Raw genomic sequence first — 25,010 nt, 5'->3', positions numbered from 1 at the left:
CCGGAAGATTTTTTATTGTTTCTTTGATCTCAGTGCTTGAAATTTGTCTGTTCAGGAGCTCTATTTCTTCCTGGCTAAGTCTAGGTAGAGGGTGTGATTCCAAATATTGATCCATTTCCTTCACATTGTCAAATTTCTGGGCATAGAGTTTCTGGTAGTATTCAGAGATGATCTCTTGTATCTCTGTGGGATCAGTTGTTATTTCCCCTTTATCATTTCTGATTGAGGTTACTAGAGATTTTACTTTTCTATTCCTCGTTAGTCTGGCCAATGGTTTATCTATTTTATTTATTTTTTCAAAAAACCAACTCCTTGTTTCATTGATTTTCTGAATGATTCTTTTGTTTTCAATTTCATTGATCTCTGATTTGATTTTGTACATTTCTTTTCTTCTACTGAGTTTAGGCTTAGATTGTTCTTCTTTTTCCAATTCCATAAGATCTCTTGTGAGATTGTTGATGCGCTCTCTTTCTGTTTTTCGAATGTAGGCATCTAAAGCGATGAATTTTCCTCTCAAAACTGCTTTTGCAGTATCCCACAGGTTTTGGTAGCTTGTGTCTTCATTGTTGTTATGCTCAAGGAAGTTAATGATTTCCTGTTTTATTTCTTCCTGCACCCATCTGTTATTCAACAGAAGATTGTTTAATTTCCATGCCATTGTGTGGGGTCGAGCATTTTTGTTAGAGTTGAGTTCCACCTTTAGTGTCTTATGTTCTGAGAAGATACAAGGTAAGATTTCAATTCTTTTGATTCTCTTGATATTTGTTTTGTGTCCCAGGATATGATCAATTTTGGAGAATGTTCCATGGGGTGATGAGAAGAATGTATATTCTTTATCTTTGGGGTGGAGTGTTCTATATGCGTCTACCAAGCAAAGTTGTTCTAGGGTCTCATTTAAATCTCTTATGTCTCTGTTTAATTTCTGTTTAGAGGATCTGTCCAGCTCTGAAAAAGGAGTGTTAAAGTCCCCTGTTATGATGGTATTATCAGATATCATATTGCTCAGACTGAGTAAGGTCTGCTTCAAGAATCTGGGAGCATTTAAATTGGATGCATAGATATTTAGAATTGAAATGTCTTCTTGTTGTATTTTTCCCTTGACCAATATAAAGTGACCATCTTTGTCTTTTTTGACTTTACTTGCTTTAAATCCACATGTATCTGAAAATAAGATTGCACTCCTCTTTTCTTCTGAATTCCATTTGCCTGAAAAATTGTCTTCCAACCCTTGACTCGGAGCTTTAATTTGTCTTTTGAAGCCAGGTGTGTTTCTTGCAGACAGAAAATGGATGGCTTGTGTTTTTTAATCCAGTCAGCCAATCTATGTCTCTTCAGTGGGGAATTCAAGCCTTTAACATTTATGGAGATAATTGATAAGTGTGGTAGTATTCTATTCGTCTTATTTGGTGAGAGTCCATTGCTTAGTTTTATCTTTTGCATCAGTGTGGAGGTTAGGTTCTGTCCTTTGATTTCTGAGTTCTTACTTCACTGCTGATCCATTGTGGTGGTCAGTGTGCAGAACAGGTTGAAGTATTTCCTGTAGAGCTGGTCTTGTGGTGAATTTCCTCAATGTTTGTATATCCGTAAATGATTTGATTTCTCCATCAGTTTTGAAGCTTAGCTTAGCAGGGTACAGAATTCTGGGCTGGAAATTGTTCTGTTTAAGTAGATTGAAGGTAGATGACCATTGTCTTCTTGCTTGGAAAGTGTCATTAGAGAAGTCTGCGGTCACTCTGATGGATTTGCCCCTGTAGGTCAACTGGCGCTTACTCCTGGCAGCTTGCAGAATCTTTTCTTTTGTCTTGACTTTGGACAGGTTCATCACAATGTGTCTTGGAGAAGCTCGGTTAGAGTTGAGGCCACCTGGGGTCCGATATCCCTCTGAAAGCAGTGTGTCAGACTCTTTGGTAATATTTGGGAAATTTTCTTTTATAATATTCTCTAGTATGGCTTCCATTCCTCTGGGGCATTCTTCTTCCCCTTCTGGAATTCCTATAACTCGTATGTTGGAACGCTTCATAAAGTCCCATAATTCTGACAGTGAATGTTCTGCTTTCTCTCTCTTCTTTTCTGCCTCTTTTACTATCTGAGTTATCTCAAGAACTTTGTCTTCTACCTCTGAAATTCTTTCTTCTGCATGGTCTAACCTGTTGCTGATACTTTCCATTGCATCTTTAAGTTCCCTAATTGACTGCTTCAGTTCCTTCAGCTCTGCTATATCCTTTTTATATTCTTCATATCGTTCATCTCTTATTTGATTCTGTTTTTGAATTTCCTTTTGGTTATTTTCCACTTTATTAGCAGTTTCCTTCATTGTTTCCATCATTTCTTTCATTGTTTTCAACATGTGTATTCTAAATTCCCTTTCTGTCATTCCTAACGTTTCTTTATAGGTGGAATCCTCTGCAGTAGGTACCTCATGGTCCCTTGGCGGGGTTGTTCTGGACTGGTTCTTCATGTCGCCTGGAGTTTTCTGCTGATTCTTCCTCATGAGTGATTTCTTCTATTTGTTTCCTTGCCCTAATTTTCCTTTCACCTCCTCTTGCTCTTTAAGTTCTCGTGCCTGTAGACTAAGGGTTACAGGACCAGAAGGATGAGAAGGTTGAAGAGCAAAAAAGGGATGAAAGAAAGGAGGACCAAGTGATAAGAAAAAAAAAGAAAGATAGAGAAAGGAGAGGGGGTGGGTAAAAGGAATATTGACAAAAAGAAGAGAGGCACAGAAAGAGGGAGACAGAGCAATATAGGTGTACAATAGGGTATTTTGACACAACCTTAAAAAAAAACCACCTTCTGGGGGTGCCCAGTTGGGTGGTTCCCTTGAGGTCAGCAGCTCTTTGCTAACCTGATCAGACACAGTACCCCACCTCCACCAAGTAGAGAGGAAAGACAAAAATGCTATAAATCAAACCAAAACAAGCAAACAGAAAACTTTACAAGATAAAATTGGGTGAAAAACCAAATAATAGTAGTAGAAACACTAGCAAAAATGAAGTTCTAATTATTGAAAAAGATAGCTGTGGGAAATTATGATTAAACTAGCAAAATTGAGAAAGAAAAAGGTCTATATGGAAAAGGTTGAACTTAAAAAACAAAAGAACATCAAAATAAACAACAACAACAACAAAAAAAACAACCAACCAAACCAAAAAAAAAAAACACAACCCAAAACAAAGCAGTATTTATATGTTATTGAATATTGTCTGGGCAACACGTGGTCTTCTGGGATATGAGATGTTAATCACAGTTCTGATACGACTGTAGGCTGCTGATTTCTCAAACCCCAGCAGGTAGACACCCTAAATCTCTCTTCAGCCCACTTAAAAGGCACTTTGAACTTGTAAACTTGTTGAGCAGAACCTTTCCCAGGGAAGTACTTGTCGCTGGAATCACTGCTGAAGTGGCTATCCACTTACCCAGTGTGCCAAAACTGGTCTCACTCTGCCCCTGAGGGTTAGGGCTGCAAGGCGGCTCAGACCCCGCCCTTAGGCTACTTGGTCGCTGGGTTACCATCTCCCACCCAATTCTAGCTCTGTGATCCTGAGGGTGGAGCTTGCCGGGGCAGATCCCTCACAATGGCTCCCTGTGACCCACAGCCAAACACTATTAGCACCGTCTGGCTCAGCGGCTCAGACTGGGGCCCTAGACAATGGCCAAAGTTCTCCGCACTCCGGCTCAGGCTCTCCACAAGGCAGTTCAACTGAGTGCCAAGTCCAAAGACACCAAAACAGTTCACAGGTAAGGCCTTTCTGGTTTGCAGTCTTGCTGCTACTGAACTTACAGTTGCGGGTGGGTTTAGACGGATTGAACACGCGCGACCACTTCCCGGTTTTCCACTGTTTTAGTCCTCCTCTTGGGGTCCAGAAGTCTCTCACTGACTCACTGTGTCCTTGCAGGGGTGATGATAGGCAGATCCCACCAGCCAGAGATGCCTGGAGTCCTATCTCCCCAGACTCACCGTGCCCAGATGAAAGGAAGCTGTTACACGGCCGCCACTTGCTCCGCCTCCCTAATTTGATTCTTAATTTAACTGTTGTTGGCATATATAAAAGCTACTGATTTATGTACATTGATTTTCTATCTTGAGACAGTACTATATTTATTTATTAATGCCAGGAGTCTCTTGGTTGAGTCCTTGGAGTTTTCTAGGTATAAGATCATATTGTCGTCAAAGAGTAATAGTTCGACCTCTTCAGTCTGATTGCTCTGGCTAGGACTTCCAGCACTACCTTGAATAGTAGTGGTGATAGAGCATTGAAAATACCTAAAATATCTCCCAGGGAGCAGAAAGAGGCTCAGAGCTTTAGGGCTTTAGGTTTTCAACGTATGGATAAGAAAGACAAGCCTCCACTTACAGTCAAGATGGAGGGTTTGAGATACACAGATCCATTCCCAGCCTGCCCTGTTCAACTTCTTCACATTGAGGCACTCAGGTAGGGGTTTTGCCATGGACTAGTGTGCAGAATCTTAGCATTATGCAAAATAGATATCTTGAGTGGCATTTTAGCCAACAGTACTTTATTTTAAACATTTTTATTGACAGTCTATAATCATATGTATTTATGGGGCACAATGTGATTTTATAAGATACATCTGTAATGTGGAATGATTAAAATAAGCTGATTAATATCTCCATCATATATATATATATACACATAGTGAAGAGAACATAATGAATTATTATTAACCATAGTCACCAGGTTTTACAATGGATGTCAAAAACTTATTATCCCTGTCTAATAGGAACTTCATATTCTTTGATCAACATCTCCCCATTTTTCACCCTCTACCCCCAGCTTCTGGTAACCACTATTCCCCTCTCTACTTCTAGGTGTTTAACTTTTTTAGAATCCATAGGTAAGTGATAACATGTAGTTATTTGTTTTTCTGTGTCTGAATCATTTCGCTTAACATAAGGTCCTCTAGGTTCATCCATGTGATCTCCATGTAATCTCCAATGGAAGAATTTCCTTCTTTTCAAAGGCTGTATAGCATTCCATTGTGTGTGTACACTACATTTTCTTTACTCATTCTTCCATTAGTGTTTATTTAGTTTGATACCATATCTTGGCTATTGTGAGTAATTCTGCAATGACCGTGGGAATGCAGATATCTCTTCAACACACTGATTACGTGCCATTCTTACCTATAATGACTGTCTTTGGTCTTTTTGATAATAGCCATTCTAAATGGATTGATGAGGTATTTTACTGCAGTTTTGCTTTGTGTTTCCCTGGTGACTGGTGATGTTGAGCATTTTTCCATTTTATTTCATTTTAAATTTCATTTAAAAATTGCCTATTCATTTTCTATACTCATTTTTAAAATCAGGTTATTCATTTTCTTGCTGTTGAGTTGTTTGTGTTCCTTATACATTTTGGATATCAATGCCTTTTTAAATGTATGATTTGTAAATATTTTCTCTCACTTTGTAGATTGTCTCTTCACTCTATTAATCATTTCCTTTGCTGTGCGGAAGTTCTAGGTAAATGTACATAATTTTGTCAATTAAAAATGGTCAAAATGGTAAATATCATGTTATAGATATGTTTTACCATTACATTTATATGTAAACATATGTGTATGTGAGTGTTTGCTTAATCCTGTCTGAAAAACAAGGATGAAGAAAACAAGCATGAAGAAGGAATGATCGCGGGCAGCTTTCCATTTCCAACTATCATTTTTCCTGGAAGTAAACTCTGTATCTATCTATATATATATATATTGAATATATAGATATATTTCAATATATATATTGAAACAGAGTCTCACTTATGTCGCCCTGGGTAGAGGGCTATGGAGTCACAGCTCACAGCAACTTCAAATTCTTGGGCTTAAGAGATTCTCTTGCCTCAGCCTCCCGATTACCTGGGACTACTTAAGGTAGGTGCCTGCCACAACGCCGGCTATATTTTTTTTTTTTTGTAGTTGTCATTGTTGCTTGGCTGGCTGAGGCCAAGTTTGAACCTGACAGCCCCAGTGTATGTGGCTGGCATCCTCGCTGCTGAGCTACAGGCGCCAAGCCGATATATATCTTTATATTTTTAAATTATTTTTACATAAATAAAACATTTTTGTTTTGCTCAAAATAGCTCAAGTTGATCATTGCCACTTAAATTTAAACTAACTTACTTCAATAAATTTTTAACAATTTGGTTTTTTTGGCAATTATTCACCTTCTCTTAATAAACATTGACTACAGGCCAGAGGCGAAAGGCAATACAAGGCAAATTTCCACTTCATGCTGATCTTGTATTCCCTAGAGGAGCAAGATTTAACTTATCTTCTAGTTTTATCTTTCCATGGGATTATAGAAGGATCCTACAGAAGCAGAAATACCTATGAAGACTATCTTTGGGTTCAACATTTGGTGTTTATACCTCTTAAGTGAAGTCATCCAGCTAACAAGATAATCTAGTAAAGTATCCTGAAACGTTGAGGTAAGTACCTGAGACTTGTGCAAGAATTTCTAGAGCTAATTTTCTGGAATCAATCAGAATTAATTAATTAAAGTGGGATAAACTATGTTAACTAAAGAGACTAAGACTGCCTAGAATTTTTCTTTATCAATTGGGAGGATTCTAATGCAGAATCACTTGATGAATCCTAGTCAACCAGAGAATGCTGTTGTCCACAGTCTAATGTTGCTGTGCTATAATTATTCCATATTTTAGTTCATTTGTTAATATTTATTAAGCTTTAGCATGCCACACATTATATGCCAAAGGTTTACAGTACTAGCTTGGAAGCTATTGTAACTGAATTGTGTTCAGGTGCTGAATTGGCCCCTTACTAGCATGATGGCCTAGGACTAGGGATATAAATTTTCCTTACTGTGAGCTTCTCTCCTGTAACCACCATGCCTAATTACCTCTCAGGATGGTTGAGAGTACTAAATTAGCTAAAATGTATGAAGTACATGGAATGCTTTATGGAGCTAATTAAGTGCTGTTATTTTTCTCCTTCATTCTTTGTGTCTTTGTGATTCCTTCAATACTCTTTTTCTCTTTTTCCTTTCTTTTTTTTTTTTTTTTTTTTTTGAAACAGAGTCTCCCTTTGTCACCCTCAGTAGAGTGCCATGGCCTCATAGCTCACAGCAACCTCAAATTCCCTGAGCTTAAGTAGCCTCCCAAGTAGCCAGGACTACAAGTGCCAGCCACAGTGCCTGGCTAGTTTTAGAGAAGGGGTCTCACTCCTGCTCTGGCTAGTCATGCACTCCTTAGCTCAATCCACCTGCCTCAGCCTCCCAGAGTTCTAGGATTACAAGCATGAGCCGCCACGTCTGGCCCTTCAATACTATCTTGAATCACAACTTTCTACTTTAAGTTATACAGCCAAAAAGTGTTATGGCTACCCCAGAGTTTGATCACAAACACCAAGTTCAGAAATACAAATTAGGACAGGAAGAATGGGGTCTGGAGAGGCATAACATTCCTACAGTGTTGCCTCAATGTACAGGCAGGGTCTGGGAGCCCCCTCTCTGTTCAGAGAATGATTGTGGATTCACAAGCCTGTCAGTATGGATTGACTGTATTATCCCCTACCAGCCTCGGTGAATGCATATCTTTAAGCACAAAGGACAGTTTCGAGATGAAGATGTTGCTCTATTACCTAAATTAAACTAAATACTATCGATAGTGCCTTCTACTCCAAATCCCTGACATGAATATGTGCTGAGTACCAATTTTTATAAATGGTCTTTGCACTTAGTTCATAGTTGATAGGATTTGAGATAGACAAAGTCTCCAGCTAGACTAAGTTCTCTCTTCCATGAATATGGACCTGGAATATAGATGTTCCGGTTGGTCTGGGACTGAGAACATGTAGATTTCAAAATTATGAGGTAACTTTGCTCATGTAGAAACATACATGCGATACTCATATATGATAGGCTGAATACTGCCCCCCTAAAGATATACAAGTCTTAATCCCTAAAAGCTTTGAATATTAATGTCAAAAGGGACTTTATAAATATTATATGTCAAAAGGAACTTTATAAATCTTGAAATGGAGATATTATCCTGAATTTTTCTCTGGTAGATTCTCAGAATAATCTTGTGTAAGAGGGAAGCGTGGGGAGATTTGATTAAAGAAGGGGATGTTGGTAGAAACAGAGAGAGAAAAGGTGATGTCTTGCAGAACCGCTGCCCAAGGAGTGAGGATAGCCTCCAGGAGCTTTTAAAGACAAAGATACTGGTTCACCCTTAGCCCCTCCAGAATGAGTAGCCCTGCTGACACCTTGGTTTTAGCCCCATAAGATCCATTTTTCACTTCTGACTTCCATAAACTACATTGCTTTAAGTCACTAAATTTGTAGTAATTTGTTATAACAGCAATAGGAAAGTAATACATCATAAATATAAAAATCATACTGAAAATTGGAAGTTACGCCACACAACTCAACCCAGCAGCCCCTTGTGATAAAAGCTAGTCAGAAAACCAAACTTCTAACTGATGACCACATAATTTAATTTAGTACAGGATTTCAGACCTCCTTAAAGGGCACGATGAATCAAAAGCAATGATTCTGAGGGCTTCTGATAGATCCCTTGGAAAACTTTGTAGAGGGAAGGGAAGAACATCAGAGGAGACACTTTGTAAAGCAGGCTTTTTATTTTCAAACACAAAAGCATAAAGAGGCAGGACTTTTTCACTAAAGAAGTCTTCTTCAAGTAAGAGACTATCATGTTTAAAGTGTATCTTGGCACTAATGATTGGCATTGGGTGATTCTAATTCTAAGATGACAGTCATTATAAAGGAAAGGGTTGAGATTCTAATTTTCTACATGAATACAGAAGAGGAGGAGGATGGCAAAAATGGTACAGAAGGGTGGGTTTAAGGAATACACAAATCTCAGGTCATTTAATGTTTTTGTACAAATGTAGATCACCATGCTTGTATTTATATTAATGTTTTTTCCACTGATAAGAAGGTTTGAAATAGGCTGTAGTACCAGTCAACAATATTTCTTGGGAGTGCATTTCCACTGATGCCAGCCACAAGGACAAATCTTAAACCCAAATTTTTTCACTGACTGTTGGACTTTCTCTTTATAATCTGCTACATGTATATAAAATGGAATTTTTTTTCCAGAAAGATACTTTATAAGGTGATCACCCATTTGCCACATGTTGCCTTGGCCTCGGTATTTGGGGACAGTGTAACCCATTCTCAACTCACAGGAGTGTTCCATCACTATCCAAGAGATGGGCTGCCTGTCTGGACCCAGAATACCAAATGCTGGGAAATTCTGGAGGCAGCGTTCGATGTATTTCAAGCTCCTTTCATTCTTTCCATACTCCCATTGTTCATTTAAAAGACCTGCATGTGAGGCATCCAAAAAAATTCTTCGTAAGTCTTTTTTCCTGTCAAGAAAAAAAGTATATATTTATTCAGCCAATATTTACCAAATACTGGAACTGCAGAAAATAAATCTAACACCTTCCCTTTCCTTGAAGATCCTACAGCCTACAGGACAAAACAGATGCATAAAAAACATGAAAGTATTTCAAATTGTATATAAAACCAGCACATTATACCCCATAAATGCATTAATGTACACAGCTATGCTTTAATAAAAAAAAGAATGATTTACCACCACCCCCCAAAAAACCAAAGTACTAGTTCTATGTCTGCTTCAAATGTTCCCAAATAACTAAAGGATAAGAGACGTGATATGCTTTACAATACATCAGATTTTCTTATTAGACAAGTTAACTGAGACGCAGTTTTTTCTTCTGTAAAATCACAATAACATGCTCTGTAGATATGGGGGGGATCTCAAAGAAATCATACCCTCTGCTAAGAAGAAGAGCTTTTAGAAAATCTGTCCATTTCAGAGTCACTCCTTGTTTGCCAGTAGGCAGATCACCAGCATCAAATTTTCTACATGTGGTTGGGGCTTTGCTGTTGTTCTTTATCACGCCAGAGGTAATTCTGAGCCCGTTTCCTCAAAAATCCCAACCATCCTCATTACCCTTCCCTGTCTGGATAGCCAAAGCTAGAACGCCATAATAGGATAGGCCCTTGAGCTTGGAGGACAGAACTGCCTTAGGGCATGTATTAATATCTCTGGACTTATATTTTTAAGTAGTATTTAATCCTTACCATTTTCTCCTGTATATATGTTCCTCTTAAGATTCTCCTGGGAACACAGCTAGGCCAAAGCTGGATTTGAATATTGTTGACTCTCTTGGCTAAATCATTTGTATGTGTGTGTGTGTTCAGATTTTATTTCCTTTTAGAATTAGAAATATAATTTTCAAGCATGTATGGATTATTAATAGGAAAGTAGGTCTCTAGTCTTTCTTTGATGTCTTATTTCCCAGATGTCTTCTCTAGAGACACATACTAATGCCAGTATATTTTGTGTAATTTTCCTGTGCATCTTTGCATCCTATGCACTTTTATGTGAGTACACACATTCATTTATATATATAAGGAAAAGCATAACAGATACATTGTTCTTTCCATTTATTTTATTTTATTTTACTTATTTTTATTTATTTATTTTTGAGACAGAGTCTCAAGCATAGAGTGCTATGGCATCACAACTCATAGCAACCTCCAACTTTTGGGCTTAAGCAATTCTCTTGCCTCAGCCTTCCAAGTAGCTGGGACTACAGGTGCCCACCACAATGACTGACTATTTTTTGGTTTTAATTGTCATTGTTGTTTGGCAGACCCAGGCTGGATTCAAACCCACCAGCTCTGGTGTCTGTGGCTGGCGCCCTAGCCAGTGAGCAACAAGCACCAAGACTATCCCTTTTAATTTTTTTTTTCAGCATATATTTTGGAATTTTTCCCTAATCAGTTCTGTAGAGCTGCTTCATTTTTTAATGGCTGCATAGTATTCCAATGTTTGGATGTATCATAAAAAATGAGTATTTCCCCTTCTTAACAGATGGTTAGGTTTCTTCATAACATATAAACCTAAATGTAATTTAATTTAATATGGTATCGCATATGAAATTTGTAAAATTTTCACCATCTAATTTGGCAAAATCTTTCATTTAAAATGCAAATTCTCTAACCCAACAATTTTAATTATAAGAATCTTTCAGAAATATTTATACCACTGCACAATGATACATTTATGAAGATATTCATTACATAAGTTGCAGAACAATATGTGCACATGTTGTAATAAAAATCAAGAAAAAAATCTCACCCAGAGTACTAAAAGCATACATATCAGTATTAAGAATATTTACACCTGGAAGGAAGATTGTGGGGAACTCAAATGAAAAGACTTACTTTTTACTTTATATACTTATATCCTTTCTATAGGGTATAGTATTTTTGTAAAACATAGTTTCAATAAACATTCTTCAATGCAGTCATCACCTGTGGCTCGGTGGCTAGGGTACCGGCCCATATACTGAGGGTGGCGGGGTCAAACCCGACTCTAGCCAAACTGCAACATAAAAATAGCCAGGCGTTGTAGAGGGCGCCTGTAGTCCTAGCTACTTGGGAGCCTGAGGCAAGAGAATCGCCTAACCCAGGAGTTGGAGGTTGCTGTGAGCTGTGATGCCACAGCAATCTACCCAGGGCGATAGAGTGAGACTTTGTCTCTAAAAAAAAAAAAAAAAATTCTTTAGTGCAACATTATGCCCATCACCTTTTCAGAAGGACTCTTACGAATTCTAAGTGAGATTATATATGCAAAAGACCTCATCTAAATGATTGCTTTTTCCATATGTAGCAAACATTCGTTAAAATAACTCCCTTCTTACTGCAAACTAGTACAACCTTTCTGGAAGGAAGTATGGAGAAACCTCAAAGCACTCAAGCTAGACCTCCCATTTGATCCTGCAATCCCATTACTGGGCATCTACCCAGAAGGAAAAAAATCCTTTTATCATAAGGACACTTGTACTAGACTGTTTATTGCAGCTCAATTTACAATCGCCAAATTGTGGAAACAGCCTAAATGCCCACCAACCCAGGAATGGATTAACAAGCTGTGGTATATGTATACCATGGAATACTATTCAGCCATTAAAAAAATGGAGACTTTACATCCTTCGTATTAACCTGGATGGAAGTGGAAGACATTATTCTTAGTAAAGCATCACGAGAATGGAGAAGCATGAATCCTATGTACTCAATTTTGATATGAGGACAATTAATGACAATTAAGGTTATGGGGGGGAGCAGAAAGAGGGACGGAGGGAGGGGGTGGGGCCTTGGTGTGTGTCACACTTTATGGGGGCAAGACATGATTGCAAGAGGGACTTTACCTAACAATTGCAATCAGTGTAACCTGGCTTATTGTACCCTCAATGAATCCCCAACAATAAAAAAAATAACTCCCTTCTTTACCCATCATAATTCTGTATCTCATCATAATTTAGTCTCAAATTCTCTATTTCTAAGTATATCCTTTTTGACAACTCAATAATTCTGTGAACAATTTGGAAGTAGAAAGTAAATCTCACTTGTTATCTTCATCCACTTTTTGCATTTTAAACACCTCCATCAATTCCATCTCTCCATCACTTGAAGTGTTGCATTTCACTGGTGTTTCTAATATAAAAAGATGAGTCTTTAAATAATCCACCTGCACAAATTTTGAAGCTGCAACCTTTCTTACTGCTTGGTCCAAGCTTTCCTGGCAACCTGAAGTGAAGAGAAAGACAAATATTGCTTTATCACTCTCATATCTGCTACAGACAGACCATGGATATTTGCCTTTCAATTTACACTAGTTACCTTGGATCTGGAAGGTTTGTTCCCAATTGATAACTTGGGGGCATGCCAGGATTTCCTCCAACTTTTCAGGAGCTTTAGTGAAGATGTGGTAAGTGTTGGTGTAATGATCCAAGTCATCCTTCATCTCCTGTCATAACAAATATCAATATTATTGATATAGCAATGTAATTTATTTAAAAAGTTCTTGCACTGGTCTAAAGTGCAAGAGATTTCATTGTTTGATACACTTTGTTTTTCTGAGAGATATGTACACCCTGACCTTGGAATCCCTTGAAGAATATTTCTCTATTGATAGACTGAAAGTTGTTCCTTTCTATTTTTTTTAATGTAAAGAGTTTTATTCTGAGCCAAATTTGATGACTATGGCCTGGATTACACCCAAGAAGCCTTGAGCAAGTAGATTCACAAAGGTTGAGTTATAGTTTGGTTTTATACATTTCAGGGAAATGGGAATTATAGGTAAAGTCATAAATCAATACCTGGAAAACATACATTGGTTTGGCCTGAAAAGATGGGACTTCTCAAAGTGGGAGCTTACAGGTGTAGGTGGGTTTAAGGATTCTGTAGTTGACCCTTGGCTGAAAGAGTTAGGCTTTGTGTAAAAGACCAGGAGTCAGTGGAAAGGAATGCTTGAGTTAAGATAAGGTTAGCTGCCCCTGGGAGGGTAAGTAGCTCCATTGTCTGGAATGGGAAGTGTACCAGAAATGGTGTAAATTAAGGATTTAAAAGAGAGTGTCTAAATATGGAAATAAGTAGAGAGAATAGGGTTGTCAAGGCTCTGGGTCTTGGATGAGGAACACCTGAGCTAATTCTGACCCTAGTACTCTGAGGCTAGCTGGTGGTTGGCTCTTGGTTGGTGTGGGAATAGAATGGACTTTTAGAAAGAACCATCACACCAGAGCTCACACCAGAACCAGAGTACTACCTAAACAGAGGGCCATGTCTGCCTCCACGTGCCTGCTTACACTCTGCCGTCAACATTTCCCCTCGTAGTCTTTGCCAGAGAAGACACATCTTAACCATTTCTAGCCATAGATGCCTATGTATGCTTCTGATTAGAACGTTGATGGAAAAGATTGTCTGGATGGGATCCTAGTGTTACTTACAAATTCTGGATTATTAGCATTGGCTCTAACTTCAAGCCTTAACTCACCCTCCTGCCCTCCCTTCCAAACAAACCCCTAGCAGCCCTTATAGAGCCTGTATGCCTTAAGGACTCCAAGGTTCTTCTCCCAATCCTTCAGCTTCAAATCCCTCATTACCATAAAGAGAACAACCTAAGAGTAACTGCGCTGGTATTCAGTAACTGATGCTCCTACCTCTTTCTGAGGCCGAGTAATAACCACCTGATAATCTGGCCAGGCATCCACCAGCACCTCCATTTTGAATGGGTTTTTATTTCTAATGTTGAAAATGGTGCCATATACCTGATGAGCAAGAGAACAAAACAGGAAAAGATTAAATCTTGGAGATAGACAGGGTCTTCAATGTAGAGTGGGAAATAAATCAAGAGTTTTAGGAGCATTTGAAAGGATGGAGCCAGTGTTTCCAGGATGAATGACTGGATTACTCATAGAAAGGTAGGCTATAAGAAGGTCCAGTAAGAATTTGCAAAAACCCAAGTTAACAGCTGAGTCTTTAGGAACTGGCTACCCTGATGTTCATTCACTATTTTTAATTCATGCCATTAAAAAAAAATAATGGAATGCAAAAAATTCATTTATTTAGCATTCATGATATATCAGATCTGTGTCAAGTATAGGAAATTCAAAGATGAATATGATGTGTTCACTGCCCGTGAATTAAATTTTCAATGATAGAGAGATTATATCATTCAATCTTAAAAGGATGTTCTGACATATGTGTGGACATGGTGGTGTGGAGTCCCCAGGGGGAAATGCACGTCCAGTCTAGAAAGTGGTAGGGAGATTTATATAAGAAGCAATATTTGACTTGGGTCTGGATGGATAAGTAAAATCTTTTCATAGCAAAATAAGGAGAGAATGAGGGCATGTTATTTCAGGTAGGAGAAAGGGCATAGGTAAAATGCTCGAGGATGTGGCAGAATACATCATACCTCCCGAATGGTGAGGGTTTCAATGGTGATAGCATGTGATATGCAGCAGAAGTTTGGGGAAATTGAAGAAAAAAGTCTTTAAAAAGTCTGGGAATTTTGAGATAAACTCTATAACCTGATTAAAGGGTGCCTTGGAGATGGACTGCTATTGCAAATTTTAAAATAAGCAATATGTTTATATTTGTGTCAGACAGATTGCTCTCATCTCCAAATTGCAGATAGGCTGGTAAATTAGAAACAGAGAGATATTGCAGTTACATGGAAGGGATAAGGACATCCGGTTGAGAGATCTGTAAGAGGGATTCAAAGGGCATGAGGTCACAAAGAGAATCAAAAGTAGGTGATTGGGTTTAGATGTTCACATCATCCCTGCATACAGGTTCTGACTTGAGAACTTATATTTCCATCTGTCCAGGAAGGTTTTGAGCCCCAAATCTATCATCCTCATACCTCAACCCTTTTCTCAGATCTCTCCTACTTCTTTACCTTGAGGGATTCAGGGATGTTTTTTTCCAAGGATTCATACAGAATCTGCAGCTTCTGGGGTTCATGAAGCTCAAACATCTTATGTAGCTCTTCTGCCTCCTTCCCTCAAAGATAATCTGAAGAAACAAACGCACAAACAAAAAACCCTAGAGCGATAAGACAGCTGTCGAGAAAGAGAAGGAAGGAGAAGTTGCCCAGGATATCACACATTATTAGGCTTTAGATCCTCAAAGTCCCAGCCATTACAACACTTGCTCTAATGTTGCTATGATATAGGTAGTACTTTCAGCTATCATGAACGAATGTAATCATCCGCAAAAATAAAATCCGGTGGCCTATATGGTGGGCCTTTTTTCCTGAGAAACAAATGACCAACCAAAAAACAAAAACAAAAAGAAATTTAATTAGCAGTGATACCATCCAAATATAAATTAGCAAAATCTAGAAACTGGAATTGTATCATAGCAACCTCAGAAATAGAACAAGCTTTTTAAATTCAATAATTGAACATCTAGAAACTCATCCCAAGGAAATAATAATGCACATGTATGAAGATATAAACCCAAGGAAGTTTCCGGCAGTATTATGGCTGCATATTTAGATATAATACAAAATCTCTTGTGGAGAAATGGTTAAATTAACCCAAATAATAGATTACCAAGCGGCCATTAAAATTATGTCTTGTGTGACTCTGTCTCAAAATAAAACAAAATAAAAGAAAAGTATGTCTTAGAAAAGTGTTTAATAGCATAGAAAAATCTCCATGTTATGAAGTCAAGAAAATATATGATAGAGTCCAAAATTAATAATATAAAAATGGATAAGTAAATGGATACATGTATATGTGTACACATTTGTATACCCCCTAAAAATCTTTCTGAAAAAAAAAATCAGTATGTAAATAAGATATACATATGAACTTTTAGACTTTTTCCAGCCTTAAACACATGGATATATACCTGTATATGGTGTATATACGTATGTATGTCTAATTACTATATATTTTTACAATATGTATACCTGATCTCTCATATGATGCTTAAAGGCATTTTATGAGAGTAGCCACTTTTTCTAAAAAAACAAAAATTTTAAGAATGTCTAAGCCTTTTTGATGACTTACAAGGGAGCCATCATTATGTTTTTTAATTATAGTAATCCTGGAAAATTCAGCACCTATGATGTGATGTGATATGATATGATATGATATCTCTCTGTCACACGTACACACACATCTAGAATCAGTGCAAAAGGAAGCACAATATTTAAGAACATTGTCTTTGGAATCAAACCAAGATTCCAACATTGAGTCCTCCTCTTGTTCTTTGGGTCACTTTAAGTAAGTCAAATCCTTTGAGCCTCTGTCTCCTTTTCTATACCTATAAAGTGGGTATAATAATATATACTTTTAGGTGGGCATGAGGATTTTATTAAGTCACAAAGTATGTGAAGTATTTAACATCGTGGTAGATGGTACATATACGAGGTGCTGCAGGAAATTTTGAAGACCTTTAAATCCAATTAAGATAAATATTCCACGGGACAAGAACATAACTGGAAGAAAACTGCAACTTCAAATACGGTACTATATAGAACCTGCCTGAAGAAATCTAGTAGAGGCAAACTACAGCTCCAGAATAAGCCAGCATGTGTCCAGCACTATCTAGACCGGTGGGCACAGAACTCTGCCACTCTGCAGGCCTTTCACAGCATGTCTCCCTGGAGCAGAGTAATCATCTTGGAAAGTGGGACTATATCTTATTCTTCCTTGTGACTCAAGCATCAAGCACAGCTCATGGCATAGTGTAAACACTAATGAGCTTTTGTCCAATGAAGAAAAGAATCAGTGAGGACTAGAAAGGGGATCCTTTGAATACTTTTCCTTGAAGACTAAATATCAACTCTCTTTGTTCCAGGCATAGTCAAATTTCTGAGGGAAAAAGTGTGGCTACTCACAGAAGGTTTTATATAAAAAGGAAAATTCCCAGCAGGAGGTATTTTTGAACACATAAACTTAAATATGTAACATGAAGGTGATGCATGAAAAGGAGATAAAGAAAAGGTTATGCCTGGCACTGTCCCCTCTTCCCGCTGTCCCTGCCACAGATTCTGCCACCCTCAAGAGTGTTGCCACTAGCCTCCCTCCAGGGCACATGACTCAAATAAACAAGTAACATTTTAGAAGCACAAATTGAAGGCCGGGAGAATGCGGATTCTTTTTGCTACTCAGCAGTGTCACTGCAGGGAGCTGGAGCATGTCAGGAAAAGGTACGGGTATACTGACAATGTGTAGTTCAAGGAAAGCACGTGGACATCTCACAAGTTCAAAAATGATGCACATTGGCTTTAACAATTTCTAAAGCATTTTCCAGCTCTAGAGACATAAAAGTTTTTGAGGAATTGTTTCTTAACATTGAGACTCTGGTGATTGCTCCTTCCAAGCAATAAATTGAAATTGTTATTCCAGCATTCTCCTGGCCTTTAATTTGTGCTTCTAAAGTGTTACTTGTTTATGAGAGTAAGGATCCTAACTACATGACAGGCTGATAAAAAGGACAACTAGCTGTCCAAAATAATTCTGCTTACCTGAATTTTCTTTGTAGACCTGTGTACACACCGCCTTCTATAGTTGCTACAGTGTGGCAATGGAGAGGCTTCCTCAGCCACCACTCTGTAGACTCACCCACATTGAAATATAAATGACTCCAGTTGTCACTATTTAGCATAAAGCTCCAAGAAGTTATGGGTTCCTGTAGAAAAGACTAGACGCTGTGCCCATTGATTAAAAATCAGAGGTTTTGTGGACCAGAGGAAGATTGGAAATGAGTTCTGTCTTGAGTGCCTTCTACAATTATAAGAAGTTTTACACTGATTTATATATTACCACTTGCACCTGATTGGCTATTCTAGCAATAAAACTAAAGCAAGTTTACATAGTTGGCAGAAATGGCCTATTGCAGCATGATTTAAATAAGTGTCATTAGGGCAAACAAAAGAGTTGGAAAAATTGGCTTCCTTGAAAAATGCCCGGCTTAATATCTTTGATCATTCATGCCCCAGAAAAAGTGAAGAAGTCTCAGAGAAGTCACTGTAATGAGATATGAACTTCACATACCTGGTTCTTTGGTCATTTACAGTGGAGGATGGTAGGGGAGGTTGTAAATGCAAGAAAAAAGCAGTTACCGAACAAAGGCAAATGGGTTGCTTGATGTGTGCTTTTCACACCATCCTCTTCAAAATCAACTGGGCTGGTTCAAAACACAAAAGCCTCCCCAGATCAAGTGAATCAGAGTCTCCCAGAGTGCTTGGGACTCTGTATTTTATAAAAATCTATGTGAAATAGTCTGATCTACATTAACATTTTGGAGACAATGAAATTGGGAAGAGGAAAATAAAAGTTATCAAAATTTTACCCACTTTCCAGAATTGTATGGAGCAATTTCACAAATGTTAGTTTATGAACAGAGAACAGCAAACATCACTATTATAGAAATAAAGAAGATAATGCTGAGAAAGGACGGATGTCTTCCTCAAGGCCATAAAACTAACAGCGGCAATATCTGGATCTAAGGCCAAGCACTAGATTGTTTTAATAACCCTATGATTCCTCAGAAAGTGATTTGATTCACTACCCTTGGGCAGTTCAGATCTTCTTAAAAACCCCTACTTCATTTACTTCAGATGATATAGTAAAAATCTTCAATAGGGATTTAACACTCAGTATCTCAGTATGTGCTTGCTGTGAAAGGTACCGAATCTCTGAGTCTCAAGGACTCCGTGGAACCAGAAGTGGTTTATACAACCTATCAAAGAATTTTTACAAATTTGTAATTGTATATTCTTAACTTGTTACAGCTATAATATTCAGTTGTATACAGTGAGTTATATAACAATTCATTAATCATCCTTTTAAAAAATACTAGTTGGTTACCATTTGTCAAAATACTGTTTGTTTTAGAGGGAAGGGGATTGGTGGGATTACACCAGCGGTGCATCTTACAAGGGTATATGTGAAACTTGGTAAACGGTCTGTGAAGCTAGTGAATGATGCCCCATGACTATATCAATGTACACAGCTATGATTTAATAAAAAAAAAAAAAGAAAAAAATACTGTTTGTTTGTTTTTCACACAACTGAGATCACACTGTGGATAGTTGAGAGAACACAATTATTTATCCTACACTGAGTGTTGCATAAGTAATTTCTCAAGGAATTAAACATTTCATGAATGGAGTTTATGATGGTTGCACAATTGAATCGGTCATCCTAGAAAGAATGTATTACGTGGCATTTGGACTGCCCTATAAACTTCAGACATGTGGAGGACCTGATAACTGGTGTGTGGTTGGCTCCCAGTTGCACCCTTCCTTACATTTATTCAACTATAAACATAAACAGGTAGCCGGTGGGAAGAGACACAGGGCCTCTGGGTTGATCTACTAGAAGCATCAATAATCTTACCTTTTTGAGTGGAAATAGTATGTAAATAACTGTTATTTTGCTTGAAGTCTTCATTATATTTTAATGCCTATAAAGCAAAATGGCTCTTCTGTATTTACACATGTGCTCACTTTTGGCAGGGCTTTCCTCAGCTCACTTCTTCTAAACTCAGTTTCCTCTTTCCATGAGATCGTACATTTCTCAGTAATACATTCCCCAATAGGAGTTATTACATACCCAGGCCCATCTTCATTCTCCTTTTATGCTTCATGAGGGAGAATACAGGGTAGTCTTTTAAATAAATCTACTTGATTCAATTAGAAGACAGTGAGGATGCAACTAACAGAAATTCAAACATGATCCTTAGTAGGTTTTGAATAATGATAGTTAATATTTATTGAGAAATTAACGGTACGCCAGCCACTTTCTAACTGGTTAGCATATTGTTTCATTTGATCCTCACAACAGCCCTGTGATGTAAGCCGTCACAGTAAGACTCTCAGCCACATTTTATAGAGAAAAAATTGAGATACAGTGTGGTTAAGGGGCTTGCTAGAAATGAAATGAAAATAGCTAAGTCAGGACTCAGATCTAAATTGTCTGGTTCCAGAGAGTAAGATATCCAAGTGAGATAAGGAGATGGATATCACCCTTCTGCTTCTGACTGCTATCAATTTTTTAAGACCACATCGCCTGCCAATTTCTTCATTGATGTAGAAGCCTCCTTTAGCCTTAATTTCCTTTCGAAGTGCTCCATCTCCAAATTAGTAACATTGTAGGTCAAGCCTTCAGTAAATCAATGGGGATGGGGTAGGAGTCAACCCATACAGATACTCTCTGTTCCCAAGCTGAGTTCTAAGGTCAACATTGGTTCCACAACATTGAGCTCTCAGCCTCTCTTGGCTTCTGCTATGCCTAAGCTTTATCATTTCTAGCATTTGATTGAAAATGAGACTCGAATTAGTCTTTCACTTGAACAATTAGAGGCCATGGTAGGGTTGTCAATTGACCTAATCTCAATATTGTTGTGTCTCAGAGAGTGGAGAGGCCCAAGGAAAGGGAAAGAGTGGGGCTGCAGTCAGTGGGTAAAGCATTCATACCACACACAGTATTGTGCTGGCAAATTTGCTTAATGTAGGATCAACACAAACCTTCAGTTTGTTTAGAACACACAGTGTCTGCAAGGCATAATAAAAGGTTAAGTGCAATAAAGTGAGATATGCCTATCCAGATTTCATCTCTTTTGAATGTATACTCAATAATGAGATGGCTGAAACCTATTTTTAATTTTTCAGGAAATCCTATACTGTTTTTCATAATGGTTGTACTAATTTACATTCCCACCAGCAATGCACAAAGATCCCCACATCCTCTCCAACAATTATCTTTTATCTTCTCAATAATAGCAATTCCAACAAGTATGGGGAATATATTGTGGTTTTAATTTGCATTTTCGCAGTAATTAGTTATGTTGGGGATTTTTTCATTTGCCCATTGGCCATTTGTATGTTTTCTTTTGAGAAATATCTGTTTAGGACCTTTGCCCATTTTTTAAACCACACTATTTGTTTCTTGCCATTGAGTTCCTTATTGTTTTGGATATTAACTCCTTAGATGTATGGTTTGAAAATATTTTTTTCCATTCCATAGCTTTCCCCCTCACTGCGTTGATGATTTCCTTTGCTGCACAGAAACTTTTTAGTTTGATGTAACACTGTGTGTCTATTTTTTCCCTCATTGCCTATGCTTTGGGATCCTATCAAAAAATCATTGCCCAGACCAACATCATGAAGCTTTTTGCTCATGTTTTATTCTAATAGTTTTGCAGTTTCAGGTCTTAAACATTTACATTTTTAAACAATTTTGTGTTGCTTTTTGTATATGATTTGAGAAAAGAGTTTGACATTGATTTGACATTTGACGTTGATTGCGTCTGTGGGGATGGGCATGGGACCTAAATCCGTGAAGGCAGGCCTGTATCCTGTATCGTGGAGGCTGGAATGAATCCTGGGTTCACAGGGACTGACATGGTTCTGGGGGAGGCTCTGAGTTTGTGTCTTCATGGATTGATCAGGTTCTGAGATGGTCTTAGTGCTGGGGTCCACTAGGACAAGACTAGGGCTTGAGTCCATGGCAGCTTGCCTGGTGTTGGGTTGGGATTGAAGCTTAAATCTGTGGAGATGAGCCTGGATCTTGGGTTAAGAGGAGCTTGTCTGGAGTTTGAGTTTTTGTTTGTTTGTTTGAGACAGAGTCTCACTTTGTCACCCTCAGTAGAGTGCCATGGTGTCATAACTCACAGCAACCTCAAACTCTTGGGCTCAGGTGATTCTCTTGCCTTACACTCCTGAGTAGGTGAAACTACAGGCACCTGCCACAAAGCCTGGCTAATTTTTATTTTTTATATATGGGGTCTCACTCTTGCTCAGGCTGGTCTCAAACTCCTGAGCTCAAGCAATCCACCCACCTCAGCCTCCCAGAATTCTAGGATTATAGGTGTGAGCCACTGTGCCCAGCAGGGAGCTTGAGTTTTTGAGGATGGTCCTGGAACTTTGGTCCATGATGGCTAACCTAGCCTTGGGTCCAACTGAGGTGGGTCTGCTAGAGAATGGTGAGTATCTTAAGGCCACAGAAACAAGCCTGAGGCCTAGGACAGGCCTGGGGCTGGAGCAGGCATAGAACTAATCTAGAGCCTGAGACTGTGGGTGCTAGACTGGCCCTTAGAGCTAGGGAGACTGATCTTGAGCCTGAGAGTATAGGGACTGGCTAGAGGCTGGGTATGTGGGTATTGGCCTAGAGCCCCGTTCCAGAAGGGCTAGCCTGGGACCTAAGGTGTGGAGACAGTACTAGAAGGTGGATCTACAGGTGCAGTCTTGGATACAAAGTCTGTGGGCATCAGCTTAGTGCTGAAGTCTGGTCCCTGAATCTGCTGACTCATGGGACACAGAAATTGGCCTGTGGGGTGGAGCTGCAGGAACTAGCTTGGCACTGGGCTGCCCTGGAACCTGGGTCTACAGATGCTGGCCAGGTGCCTAAGGTTAGGGCTGCCAACCTAACTGGAGCACTGGAGCGGGCCTAAAACCTGAGGTTTTAGGGGCCAAACTGCTTCTGGAATGGTCTAGAACAGTGAGTGGTTCTCAACCTTCCTAATGCCATAATGTATTTTCATTGTTACAAAGGGGTCGCAACCCGTAGGTTGAGAACCACTGGTGAACCACTGGTCCACCTAGGGTGGACCAGAAATCTGGGACCATAAGAGCTAGTTTGGTACTGGGAAGGCTTTGAGCCTATATTCACAGAGGCCAGCCTAAAGGTTGGATCTGTGGGTTATATCCTCGTGACTAGGGCTATAGGGGTCAGCCTAATGCTGGGGATGGCCAAGCCTGGAATTGCAGGGTTTAGGCTAGTCCTTGGGGGCAGTCTGGAGCCTAGGGTTGTTGAGGCTAGCCTGGTGCCAGGACTAGGTTAGTATCTAGTACACTATACTGGGGTAGGCCAAACACTGGAGTATACCCAGAGACCAAGCTCACCAGGCAAGCTGTCTTGAACTAGAGAAGATAAAATACGTATTTGAAGATGAATTAATCAAATTTTTCCTTGACATAGTAGGAGGACTTGTTATTCAAGTTATTCAAGCCAGGACTTGGCTAAAGGAAGAGAAAAAAGTTTCTAGCTCAAACAATTGTGCAAATTAAGTCAACAAATGCCCCAAGAGGAAGAGGCTTAAATGAGATATTGAAGGTGTTTCTTAAAACCACAAACATGCAAAATGCATTACCAAATGGGAGCCAGCATCTTGCAAAACAAAGAACAGTGGGTTGGCATTCAGAATGTCTGGGTTCTGGTCTCAGTTTTACACATGCACTAATGGGTTCACTTTCTGGGATTTAGTTTCTTCCTATAAAAATGGGAGGTTGAGATTAGGCACTCTGTAATAAGCCTCCATTATGATTTTCCTCTGTCTTACAGGGAAGACATGCAGCAACTGAAGTCAGGTTGTTGGTTACAAAGGAAGAAGGTAGAAGACACTGGGTTTCTCTCTTACCCAAAGTTTTAGTGTGTTGATTTAGAAAATGCATGGGCTGCCTGCTAGCAGGTGCCAAATAATGAAAGCTGAGTTTGGGGTAGAAAAATGGGGAATAAGAGAAAAAAGTCAGGGAAGAAAATATTTAGGCACAGCCTATAGGGTTCCCTTTTGCTTTGTTTGCAAGCAAATCCAGCCGATAATGGTTTTACTTTTCTCTGCTTTAGTCTCTAAGAGGACCAGAACACAGTAAGGAGCCACAGAGCTGCTCTAAAATGTTCTCGGGTGCCTCAAACTAAGAAAATATGTTCTGTAGAGCTCACGTCTTCCCAAATCCTGTTCCACCCAGAACCATATCTCATTTCTCTATTTCTCAGAAGTCATTGAAACCTCTACACCTTCCTAGAACAATCTGACATGACTTGTTAGCTCAGTGATGTCCCCAGATCTCTCTTTTCTTCCCCTGTGAAAGCCTCAGAATTCCACTTCTATTCGTCAGTGTTTCTATAGTGGCAGATTATTGCTTGTCTCAAATTCAAGAAACCTCTGTCCTTTTCTGGGACACATTCAGATTGGTGCTATCAGTTTTTTTGACCTCGAAGAATTCTCATTCACTTGGCCCTTCTGTGCCTTATCACTCAGTTAGAGCTAGTTGGAGTTAGTTCCACTACAGAAAGGTACAACCACAACTAAAGCCACTGTCAATTCAAGGTCCTCAGACTGGCTGAAAAACACCTCCATGAGTATCCAGAAATGCAGAATATGTTCAATCTTCAAGCATCCTGAATTAAAAATTAGGATGCTCCTATGGACCATCAAGAGGAACCTCATCAGCAACTCTGAAACAAAGCAGGTATTTCAGGAGAACCCCTGGCCTGTGTGTCCTCCTGCCATGTCAGAAACCAGCAGAGACAACCTTGACCTTTAAAAGATTCTCAGTGTTAAAAAACAAACAAACAAACAAAAACTTCCCCCTGATTGGTGAGTAGGAACATCTTTTGGTGAGTTCAGTGGAGATCAGAAATGTACTACCAAGCCAGAAAGAGTGTGTGACTATCTAATCATTGCCTCAAGGTAACTTTTAAAGATTTGATTTTAACCAAGGTGGAATAGAGTGATCTTTTGACCTTTAGGTCTCTTCATAGTCCTCCAGAAAATTTTTCAAAGGCAAGCTGCTTCAGAATCACTAAGTGGCTTCCAGATTGTATGGATGGGTGCTGCTGCCATCAGATGGACACTCCACTTCCTGAGGCAGCTGCTACATTCTAGTTTTATA

At 38.9% G+C, this 25,010-nt stretch overlaps 2 protein-coding genes across 4 annotated transcripts in view; one reads left to right on the top strand and one right to left on the bottom strand.

The window, feature by feature from the left end:
* LOC128564610 (glycine N-acyltransferase-like protein 1) overlaps nucleotides 1-25,010 on the top strand; it is a 198,623-nt gene that overhangs the window by 157,864 nt on the left and 15,749 nt on the right. Inside the window, exon 1 of one of the 3 annotated variants that reach the window (XM_053560092.1) lies at nucleotides 3,638-3,735. The exons of 1 other annotated variant lie outside the window; for it this stretch is intronic. In XM_053560092.1, the coding sequence (XP_053416067.1) occupies nucleotides 3,647-3,735 (89 nt within the window). In that variant the 5' untranslated portion in view covers nucleotides 3,638-3,646. Of the gene's footprint in view, nucleotides 1-3,637; nucleotides 3,736-6,230; nucleotides 6,438-25,010 lie in introns of those variants that run through there. One more of the 3 variants, XM_053560093.1, reaches the window with a different exon arrangement.
* Nucleotides 8,955-15,353, bottom strand: GLYATL2 (glycine-N-acyltransferase like 2). The gene is made up of 5 exons (XM_053560104.1): nucleotides 15,276-15,353; nucleotides 14,032-14,139; nucleotides 12,713-12,839; nucleotides 12,439-12,619; nucleotides 8,955-9,363 (listed from the first exon to the last, which is right to left on the bottom strand). Exons 1-5 carry the CDS (start codon nucleotides 15,351-15,353, stop codon nucleotides 8,955-8,957), a joined length of 903 nt encoding a protein of 300 aa, XP_053416079.1.

The sequence above is a fragment of the Nycticebus coucang genome, chromosome 14 (genome assembly GCF_027406575.1).
Source record: "Nycticebus coucang isolate mNycCou1 chromosome 14, mNycCou1.pri, whole genome shotgun sequence".
NCBI classification, from domain to species: Eukaryota; Metazoa; Chordata; class Mammalia; order Primates; family Lorisidae; genus Nycticebus; species Nycticebus coucang.
This window is presented reverse-complemented; position numbering and strand designations above follow the sequence as displayed.